Raw genomic sequence first — 11828 nt, forward strand, 5'->3', positions numbered from 1 at the left:
GGTTCCACCGGTGTTTCTTTGGAGTATTGAGGTGTGAAGTCCTCTACTGCCATTTGAGCTAGAATGTTTGTCGAACTGCTTGGATTATTGTCAGTAGTCAACAGTTTTCGCCAGAATTCATTGTCGTCCATGAGTGCTCAATTGTTTGTATGAGTCGCTAGGAGTAGGGAAGAAAAACCTTGAATGATTCAGAAGTGAGAAGACTAGTTATTTAGGGTCTGCTAGTAGAAAAGACCAACAAAGGAAAAGAAACTGAAAAAGAAAAGAAATCGAGTTGCCTCCCGCAAGCGCTAAATTTATTGAGCAAGTCGTTAGCTAGACTCTTGGTCTAAAGGTTTATTCGCTGATGGTGTGGAAGTCATAGGTGACTTCCCATGCATTTTCTACTTCCTCTTCATGATAAATCTTTAACCGTTGACAGTTAACGATGAAGGTATTTCCCTCTCTCCCTTCAAGCTCAACATATCCGGACGAATATACACGTTTAATCACATATGGACCGGACCATCGTGACTTGAGTTTTGGTTGCTTGAACTTGTACTTGGATTGAAACAAAAATACTTAGTCTCCTTCTTTGAATTCCTTAAGTCAAAGCTTTCGATCATGCCATGCCTTTGTTCTTTCCTTGTACAATCGGGAATTCTCATATGCAAACCATCTCATTTCATCCAACTCGTGTAATTGGAGAAAACGCTTTTCTCCTGCTTGAATCAAACCAGTGTTGCAATTTTTCAGCGCCCAATATGCCTTATGCTCAACTTCGATTGGTAGATGACACGTTTTGCCATATAATAGCCGATATGGTGTAGTACCGATTGGCGTCTTATAAGTTGTACGAAATGCCCATAATGCACCATCTAACTTCTTGGCCCAATCCTTTGGATTACTATTCACTGTCTTTTCCAGAATACCTTTCAAAGCTCGATTTGTGTTCTCGACTTGACCCCTAGTTTGAGGGTGGTAAGACGTAGAGAAATGGTGATTAACTCCATATCACTTTAGAACTTTCTCGAGTTGAGCATTAGCAAAATGGCTTCCACGGTCACTTATTAGTGCTTTAGGGAACCCAAAACGACTAAATAAGTGCTTAAAAAAATCTATGACTTCTCTAGCGTTGTTTGTTGGTAAAGCCTTAGCTTCAACCCACTTTGAAACATAGTCTACCGCTACAAGAATATATTTGAATTTGTGGGATGGTGGGAACGACCCCATGAAATCTATCCCCCAAATATCAAATATTTCACAGACTTGAATTCCTTGTTGTGGCATCTCATCTCTCCTAGAGATGTTTCCCGTTCGTTGGCATGCATTGCGTGTTCTCACAAGTGTGAATGCTTCTATGAAAATTGTTGGCCAGTAAAAGCCAGCATCAAACACCTTCTTCGCCGTGGTTGTAGGTCCGTAATGTCCTCTAGCTGGTCCATAGTGACAACCATCGAGAATCTCACGAGTTTCAGCTCTGTACACGCATCTTCTTATGATTCCATCTACACATACTCTAAACAAGTACCGGTATTCCCAAAAGTAGTTCTTCAAATCAGAAAAGAATTTCTTCTTTTGCTGATGTGTTAAACTCTTTGGGATAATTCCACCGACCAAGTAGTTGGCAAAATCTGCATACCACGGTGCTTCATCTTCTTTTTCATCGCTCACTTTCATGAGGAATTCGTCAGGGAATGCATCGTTAATTTCCTCATCCTTCAGTTCCTCCCGGTTTGGGTTTTCAAGACAACTTAAGTGATTAGCAGCGAGGTTTTCAGCTCCTTTTTTATCCTTGATTTCAATGTCGAATTCTTGAAGAAGTAGGATCCAACGAATGAGACGAGGTTTAGCATCTTGTTTGGCAAACAAGTACTATAGGGCTGAATAATCGGTAAACACTACTGTTTTAGACAAAACGAGGTATGGTCGAAATTTATCGAAAGCAAAAACAACAGCCAGGAGTTCTTTTTCAGTCGTGGTATAATTTTGTTGAGCTCCATTGAGTGTTCTACTTGCGTAATAAATTGGTCGAAAGCGTTTATCCTCTCGTTGTCCTAAAACGGCTCCTAAAGCAAAATCACTCGCGTCGCACATTAACTCAAATGGTAATGACCAATTAGGTGCTGCCATGATTGGTGCATTTGTGAGTCTATTTTTCAAACTCTCAAAGGCTTTGAGACAATCCGAATCAAATTCAAATGGTAGGTCCTTTTCTAGAAGTTTAGTCATAGGTCGTGCAATTTTTGAAAAATCTTTTATGAATCGACGATAAAATCCTGCATGTCCTAGAAAACTTCTAACAGCTTTGACATTGGTAGGCGATGGTAATTTAGCAATAACGTCAATTTTTGCTCTATCAACCTCAAGTCCTACACTAGAAACTTTATGTCCTAATACAATTCCTTTACGTACCATGAAATGAAACCTCTCCCAATTTAAAACTAAATGAGTTTTTTCACATTTATCAAGCATTTTATCCAGGTTAGCCAGACATGAATCGAATGAATCTCCGAAGACAGAAAAGTCATCCATAAAAACCTCCATTGGAGTTTCTATCATGTCTTGGAAACTGGCAATCATGCGTCTCTGGAAGGTACCGGGTGCATTACAGAGTCCAAAAGGCATCCTTCTATAAGCATAAGTTCCAAAGGGACAGGTAAAAGTGGTCTTTTCTTGTCGTCTGGATCTATAGGGATTTGAAAGTATCCCGAAAATCCATCGAGGAAACAAAAGTACTCATTTCCTGCTAGTCTTTCAAGCATTTGGTCAATAAAGGGTAGCGGGAAATGGTCTTTTCTTGTGGCGTCATTCAATTTCCTATAGTCAATACAAACTCGCCAACCAGTGACAGTTCGTGTGGGCACTAGTTCATTGCGTTCATTCGTAATCACAGTCATCCCACCCTTTTTTTGTACACAATGCACAGGGCTTACCCAAGGGTTATCAGAGATAGGGTAATTAATTCCAGCATCAAGTAACTTAATTATCTCCTTTTTGACTACGTCTTTCATATTCGGATTTAGCCGTCTTTGTCTTTGAACAATAGGTTTTACATCTTCAACCAAGTTAATTTTGTGTTTGCAAAATGACGGGCTAATTCCGGGTATGTCAGATATACGCCAAGCAAAAACACCTTTATGGGCTTTCAAGACATCTAAAAGTTTGGTTTTCTCATTTTCAAATAATAAAGATGAAATAACAACAGGTAAAAGAGACTCCCCTTGGAGAAACGCATATTCCAAGTTACTTGGAAGTGGTTTGAGTTCTAAGTTTGTGGGTGGCTCTTCTAGAGATGTTTTGATCCTCAATCGTTCTTCCTTCTTTATTTCCTCAAATGCCTCGTCCTCTAGTGGACTTTCGTCTGTGCTCAGCTTCATTATTTCTTCAGCTTCCTCAGGTTTCACATCTCCATCTTTTTCATCTTCAAGTTCTCCCTAGATGCTATCAACAAACTCTAGTAATTCCTGCGTGTAGTCATTCACATGTTCGTCAATCACATCAACGCGAAAGCATGTATCATCAGTAGAATATGAGTGTTTCATTGCTTTATCAATAGTAAAGGCCATTCTATCATCTCCAATACCTAAGGTTAATTCCTTATCTTTTACACGAATTATTGCATAAGCGGTGTATAGAAAAGGTCTCCCTAAGATTAATGGTACTTTACTATCCTCGTCCATTTCAATTATAACAAAATCAACTGGAAATATGAAACGTCCAATTTCTATCAACATATTTTCAGCTATGCCTAACGGATATTGAAATGAGCGGTCAGCTAATCTAATGCTCATTCCTATGGGTTTTAATGCTCCTAAGGACAATTTAGCATATAAAGAATAAGGCATCAAGTTTATGCTAGCCCCTAAATCCGCTAACTCATCACAAGTTAATATGTTTCCAAAAGAACAAGTAATTATGAAACTCCCTGGATCGTCAAGCTTTGGTGGAATCTGATTCTGCAAAATGGTTGTGCATTCTTCATTCAAAAATGTTGCAGACACTTCCTCCAACTTGTCCTTGTTGTTCAACAATTCTTTGATGAACTTAGCATAGTTTGGCATCCCTTTAAGTACATCAACTAATGGCACATTGATGCGAATAGCTTTGATCATCTCAAGAAATTTGCCATATCTTGCCGCCTTCTTCTCCTTTCTCAAGCGTTGTAGGTATGGAATCTTTGGTTTGTACGCCTTCAGCGGCGGTTTAACTGGTTTCAGTGGAAAAAGTTGGCCTCTTTCTGTTGGTTTTGGCTCCATTTCAATATCTTCTGCCACATTTTCATCGTCTGTGAAGTCATCTTCTACAGGTTCGGATACCAGTTTCGGTGAATCGGTAGGAGCTTCACTTTCAATGTTAGTTTGGTAAATGTTACCAGCCCTCGTAGAAATAGCATTTACATGCTCGGTTCTAGCGGGAGGGGGCTTATATGTTTGGTTTGAGTTTGAATATGAGCTTGAGGGTCTCGGATTTGGTTGTGTATTGCTGGGTGGTGAGCCAGTTGGTCTGTATGTTGATGTTTCACTTATGCGATCTAACTTCTTTTCCAAATCAGTTATAGACACTTGGTGATTAGGAAGGCCTTGTTCGTGGTTGGCTCTGAGGATATCAAGTCTCCAGAAAAGTTCCTGGTTGGTTGTTTTTATAAAATTTATGAAATTTTTTATTGTTGCTTCAAGTGATGTTAAAATGGTTTCCTCATTTGACTTTTTGGTTGGTTGTATGGGTACTTCATTATGTGGTTTTTGTTGGTGATTTAGGAAATTCTGGTTGGGTTGGTTTTGGATATCTTGGTTGTTTCTAGGGTATCTTGTAAGGAAAATGTTTGAGTGAGAATTAAAACCATTGGTAAAATTCCCTTGGTTGCGGTTTTGACCCCAACCACGTTGGTTATTTCCTTGGTAATTGTTTTGCAAATAACTCGCCTCTTCATGAACCCTAATTGCATCGCAATCTTCAGAGTTATGGCTTGCCCCACCATGTGAGTAACCATATTTCAGATTATTCATCTCTTTTTCTAGGCTGTCGAATTTGCTAGTGAACAAATTCATCATATGTAAGTCCCAAATATATGCACGATATGTAAATAAAACCCGACTGGCAAGTACACACAAACTGGAAGACGACCAGTTTGTGGTATGATCCAGATGATGGATATGAACAAGTAAATAAGCAAGTAACTTAAAGAACAATTGCAGAAACTATATAAATACTAGAAATAGTCAAGTATTTAGCATTCAGACACTTAGATATTTTTCAATGTATTTTCTTTATTAATATAAACAAAATAAAAAGGATTGTTGCGGAACAAAGATAAACATAAAGGGTGTAAGTATCTAAACAATCCCGAAATACAAGTGATCTAAAACTTGGAAATACTCGTAAGTGGTACTTAGAATATATCTCACAAGTTGCAATGCAAAGGTTTCTAGCTGTTTGCAAGTTGTGAGAAGTCTTGTATTTATAGGCCAAGATGTCTAGATGACATGGCAGTTGGCCGTACAAATACGATTAGGAGTATTTATGGATTTGTAAACTAAATCCATAACATGCTTCTTTAAGGTAAAAGTGTGTAAGTCAATTGATGTAACTTGACACTCTTTATTTCCAACCTTTTACTCAAACTAGCATTGTACCAGGTATAATGTTATTAACCGGGTAGTGGCCGTTAAAGTGCTTTTGAAAAGACTTCCTCGTAATCAGTGTAAAAGTGTTGTAAGGTCTTTTACACTAAGCTTCTTCAGTTCTGTCTTCAGATAAGATCTTCTCTGAGCTCTGCTTCTTAACACAACTAGACTACACCTTAGTCTAACTATAATGTCACTCGAACGGACTTGAACCCTTTACGATTAATCCGTAAACTATATCGGAAATCACGAAAAATACTCGTAACTAATTTTTACGCGAACATGCAAACTACCACGAAACTTCAAGAAACTTAACACACTACTTAATGGATGCTAAACGAGCTTATAACAACTTTTTGAATGAAATTTGAACGTACGGATTTTACGCAAGTTGAGATTAAAGTTTTCGAAAATGTTATGAACAAGATTTTAAATGAAATGTGAACTACACTAGATAACAGCTTGTTGAAACTTAGAAATAATAATTTATGGCAATATCACAAGTACACTCTATATTTAATTGTTTGGTAATTGGAAATCTGATCGTATGACTGAACGAAAAGTTTCGTAAGAACTTCAGGTAACTTGAACACTAGACTAATCTATTACAAACTAAGATTGCAAACACTTGAGCTAATGATTTAGAATTTGGTTGTGACTGGAAATGGTTTGGAGACCATGGAAGACTTCCCAGGCACACCTTGGACGTTCTCTGCAAGCTTCCTTTTATAGTCAAATTCTCCAACTCCCTTCATTATTGAGGAGACATGATCAAGCCATGCTACGTTTGTGAATAGAAGGAATTTGCTCCAAACAGTCAAGCAAATGTCAGGTGTTGAAAATATGGTGTGATGCAAATTTGACTTTTTGCTTTTGCTTTTGAATGTCAATTGCCATTAAATGTATGCTGTGTATTTATTCATTTCGTGGCTTTACTGGTTTGATAACATCTTCCATTGGTAAAAGTGAAAATGGCAAGTTGTAGACTTTTCTTTCATATTCGTGTGGCCAGCTTACTCGTCAAAAACGGATATCGGATGAAGAAGTTATGACCAAAACGGTGTAACAACGTCAATTTGTAACTTTTCAAGCACTTTTATACCAAAATCCATTGTAACCTGTAAAATTACACATACACACAATAAGTAACTAAAATACATTAATTTACATTCAAATGGATTATATTTATTCGTTAAATTGCACAATAATGCTAAATTAAATATGTATAATTTAAGCATTATCAGGCATCGATATGGGACATGAGTTAGCAAAGTGATACAGATCTCCACATGATGCACACACATCTTGTACCTACAAAACATTAGCACTACCACTCCTAAAATGTTGGAGTAAAAGATGAAATTTCTTATGAAGTGCATTTATATCAGCTCGAATTGTATTTTCAAAATTTCCTGAATTTGACACAGCATGTACAGGGGTAGTACTAGATGATCGTCGATCAACTGAAGCTTGGGTTTTGGAACCCTTACTTAGTTTCTCGAAAAATGTCCATTCCTCTTCACTTGTGCGACTTAAAAATACACCACCACTGGCAGCGAGTAGGAGTTGTCTATTTGCTGAATCAAGACCATCATAAAAATTTTTGACAAGCTCCCATGTTGGCACTTCATGATGAGGACATGACCTTAACAATTCTTTAAAACGTTCAAAAACTTCATGAAAAAGTTCATTAGGCAACTGTCGAAAAGATTTTATCTGGTTTCGAACATCAGAAGTTTTACTTATTGAATAAAATTCTTCAAGAAATTGTTTTTTCATTTCCGCCCAAGTACTAATGCTCCCCGCCCTTAGTGACAAAAACCATCTTTTTGCTTTATCTTTAAGTGAATAAGGAAAAAGACGTAACCTTACCTAATCCTCGGTGAAGCCATTAACTTGATTGGTAGCACAAATCTTCACAAACTCTGTAAGATGCTCATATGGTTCCTCTGATGCAGTCCCTCGAAAAGTAGGTAGAATGCTAATCAATTGAGGTCGACCTTCAAACCTCCGGTTGGCATTGTTAGCGGTAGCAGCCGAATAAGCAATTGCTGATGCATCCGTGTATTCTCCCGGACGATAGTATGAATCCACTCCAAGTGCTTCTTCATCTCCCATGTCTTCGTTAGATGATGAATCTTCTAAATCTTCTAAATCAAACGGTGACTCCTTTCCAACTAATGAATTTTCAACAATTTCACTATTTGATGCTTTTGCCGCCTTTCTGTTTGCTCTTGCAGTCTTCTCAATCTCTGGATCGTGTAACAATGGTGAAGTCCTACCAGAATTTCTTGTATGCATGCACTAAAAGTAACTGAAACCAATAAAAACAAAAACAAACGCGTAAAATAGAACAAGAAACAATAAATGCAGAAAATAAACAAAAATCAAAAGGAAAAATCTTTTTTATATTTTTGGGTTTTATAACTTTTTTTGATTTTTTTAAATTTTAGGAGTAAAGAAAAATAACTAACTAGAAAAGATAAATATAGAATAATAAAACTTGAACTACAAGCGCACTCGCTCCCTAGCAGCGACGCCAAAATTTGATCGACGTCGAAGTATCAATCAAAAATAAATCTAAATACCTTATACTAGATAGGGTAAGTGGATATCGTTTTCCACGAGTAGCGTCTGTGGTTATAGTCAGGTTTTAAGAATTTTCTTTTGGTTTTGAAAATAAAAAAGAAACACTAATTTCAATTCACTAAATTACTAGACTTAAAGATAATAAGACAAAACAAAATTAAAAAAAGAACTTGTAAACAATAATAAAAAAAGTGTATCCCTCCCGAATCCCAAAAGTTTCATTAATTTACTTAATAAACTTTACCGAGTATCTCCCCTTTCATACTAAAGAAAACAACTCGAGTGACATGCATCACAAGGTTGACGTGTCGATGAATGAGGTGTGCCACATAGGATTTGTGATGTCAAGTTGTATGTTTTTTGAGATGTTTTTAGTTTGTGAAAGAGGGTATTTTGGGTGGATTATTAATAAAACTTAGCTTCCTTGAGAAGCTTTTTTAGTTAATAAAATAATTAATAATAATATAAATGGTTATTTAGAAATGGGCGGGCTTTTTTAATTTGAAAGTGGAAAAAGTATTTGTTGATATGTCATGACAAGGAGGTGGGGCGGGCTTTTAATTTTTAAAGCAGGGTGTGAGAAAAGATGAAAATGAAAAGGGAACAGAGAGAGAAAATAGGTTTAGGATATCTACATGCTTTTTTTTTCCTGCTTCTTCCAATTTCACTTTCTTTTATCTAATTCTTTTTCTTTCATTATGCTTTTATATCCAGATTAAATGATGATTGAAGTAACCGTCGATGATGATCTAACCGGACTTGGATTTCATGTGTAAGCTTCGATTTATGTTTCTTTTTTGGAGTTCTAATTTCTGGTTTTATCATTTGATGGGGAAACTTCGAAAGCGAAGGATTCATAGTTATAGCAAAGCTATGGAAACGCTAATTATATGATGATTTTTGTTTTAAATTAAATTTTTTTAAAGTGTTTGGTTGTATATTAATGTACATAAACGATTTGATTATATGTCTCAGTTGATGAAATATCCAAAAGAACTCAAGGTTTGTGTTTTCAGTCCACTGAGATTTACAAAATAGGAGAAAACTATGCTTATTATTAATTTTATTGTTAAAAACATAAGAAGAGTATGCTAAATAATTTTTTTGAAATAATATTATGTTAATGCCAAAAGTTAAAGAAAAACATGGAATTATGTCACTTACAATAATTTAGGGTTTTTGAAATTAGGATTTCATGACAAGCTGCTTTCATCGCTTATTTTTTTTTCTTCCATTTTTTTGTTTTTTACAGGGTATTCGGATGAAGATGATAAGGAATATGTAGGTTTTTAAAGTTTGCATATTTTCTAAATGTTTTACATGGACTAATATGATAATTTGTTTCTTTTAGTATGATAAGTTGTTGAGGTTTTCTATTTCAGTGTGTTAGGGAGATATTAGAAATTAACTCAAAGTGTTTTTAGTACGATAATATGGTTGTTTTTAGTCTAAAAGTATGTTTGGAAAGGAGCTTTGAGGTTGTATAATGGCTTTTTTTTAGTATAAAAGTATGTTTGGAAAAGAGCTTTTGGGGTTTGGGAGAAGGTGGTTATATACGTATTTAGTATTTAGACTCGGTTTTCTTGAAATTAATAACCACTTGATAAGTTGATGTTAATCGTAATACTTCAAGTATGATAACAAAAAGTGTCAGTTAAATAATCTTTGACCCATTTCCTATTAAAGGTTTTTTTTTAAAAGTGGTTCAATCAAGGGTAAGAAGTCGAAAACTATTTCTGGTCTACTTAAGGGTGTAAAAATGTGTAGGAACAGGTTTTGGAGGAGGAAAATGACTAAAACAGTTCTCAAAGAGGTAATATATGTTGGAAAAGTGATTTTAGAGTTAGATATCTTGACCCATTTATGGGCGTGAGAAAAGATGAAAAGATGAAAATGGGCGGGCTTTTTTTTAATATCGATTATGGGTTTGTTGCTGTTGTGGCTATTCTCTTGAACACCAAGCTGTTATAATTTAAGACCGATTCATTGTTGGGTTTGTTCATTTTGTAGGGATACCTTGAGTTGGTTAAATGAAACATATGGTGAAGTCTTAAAGGAGGCTCGACTTTAGATTCAGTTTCTCTGCTCATGAAGAATCGCTATTGAAAATTTATATTTCAACAAATGCACAAAAAAATATATTCCAACGGCCGTTAGATTTTGTGACTTATATTTTTTCCTCAAGTTGTAATTTATTATAGTGAAATTGGCTTACGTTTGGAAGCAAAGTGCTTTTGAGACAATTAGACAGGGAGATACACAAGATGTACACCGGTATGTTGTTCGGCACCAAGTTATTAGCGGTAAGAACCAATTTGTGATGAAAAACTACGTGCACCTCTGTTCATAAGTTTTATATACTTATGTTTGTTCCTTTTCATGGGACTATAGAGCTTGAGGACGAAGTGTGGCAACTCTTTATCGATTATTAAGTGTGTAAATGAGTTGGTTTATGTTCATACTTTGAGAGCCATGCACTTGGATAGATTTATTATAAAGTTATTTCAATATAGTTAAAGCTAAATAATGGATTTATTATTGTTTTAGGTATAAGCATGAAGTGGATGATATCATAGTAGGTTGTCCTAATAAGGTTAGGAAAATCTGGATATCCTACATCTGTTTCCTTTTAGGTTATGGGTCTATTCTTTATCTTGTATTCTTTTATGTAGGTGAAGCTTGCTCGAACGCGGTGGTCACTGGAGATTAATTTTAGCAAGATGCGATGTTGATGTTTTCTTCAAGGAATTTATTAATTTTAGCATATTTGAGGTCTAAAATCTACAGTTAAGGGATATTTTAGGGCTGTAAACTTGGAATATATATAAATTTGATATATAAATTTAGTTTTAGATTTCAGTAAACTTGGAATACATATAAATTTGTAACATCCTCAGAGATATTCTTTTGTCGTACTTATTAGGAAACTTGTGAAGCAAAAAAAGGCAGGGCCAACAAAGAACAAAGAAGGGAAGACCACTAATTTTAGAGGGAAGTCGGACTTTTGAGTATTTAAAACATATTATGTAGCTTAATGGCTGAATAGGTCATTCCTAATAGGAAACTTCCAAGACGGGGGTTGGGCAAATGGTTTTTTTAATGTATGTAGCACTACTGTAAAGGCTATTTATCTGTTTTTAAGTAATATATTTATCTTTTTTTAAAAATCCGGCAACTGTAGCTGCTGAGGTTGCAGTTGGCAGTGGTGGTGTAAGATAAGGATGATTTGCCATTCTTTTAGTGGGTTGCAAGTGCTAGGTTACATGCTATTTTGTTTCTTTTTACTGCAGGTAAATGAAAGAAACATGCCAAGAGTTTCTTTGACATAGAGGTATCACTAGATTACTTGAATGAAAGTTAAATGGTTGTTGATGGTTTTTAATGATTATGAATACCTCGATTATTACTTTTGGAGGTGTCAAAATGGACAGGTCCAGTGGGTTAGGTATTGGGTCAAAACATTTTTGGTTGGGTTTAACTCGAAAAAGTTGTATGTCAAATATAGGTAGTTATTATATATATGTATCATTTTTCAAATATGAAAAATTTGTGAAATGTGAACTTAAGTTGTTGATAAACCTAAGTTAATGGCTTATGCCATTTAGATTCAAGCTCAGATGTCATTTGGGCTCA

At 35.5% G+C, this 11828-nt stretch overlaps 1 protein-coding gene and 1 non-coding gene across 2 annotated transcripts; one reads left to right on the forward strand and one right to left on the reverse strand.

Moving 5' to 3' along the window:
- Positions 1-3416: 3416 nt before the first annotated feature.
- LOC122601254 lies at positions 3417-4988 on the reverse strand. The gene has a single exon (XM_043774016.1). The coding sequence runs from the start codon at positions 4986-4988 to the stop codon at positions 3417-3419; it is 1572 nt and encodes a 523-aa protein (XP_043629951.1).
- A 2242-nt stretch (positions 4989-7230) lies between these two features.
- LOC122602449 lies at positions 7231-7336 on the forward strand. Its single transcript, XR_006324268.1, has one exon. It is a non-coding gene; the product is annotated as a small nucleolar RNA R71 (small nucleolar RNA).
- Positions 7337-11828: the final 4492 nt, after the last annotated feature.

The sequence above is a fragment of the Erigeron canadensis genome, chromosome 5, assembly GCF_010389155.1.
Source record: "Erigeron canadensis isolate Cc75 chromosome 5, C_canadensis_v1, whole genome shotgun sequence".
In the NCBI taxonomy this organism is placed as follows: Eukaryota; Viridiplantae; Streptophyta; class Magnoliopsida; order Asterales; family Asteraceae; genus Erigeron; species Erigeron canadensis.

Coding starts and splice junctions, on each gene's coding strand:
- LOC122601254 (XM_043774016.1), bottom strand. CDS start 4,988: ATGAATAATCTGAAATATGGTTACTCACATGGTGGGGCAAGCCATAAC.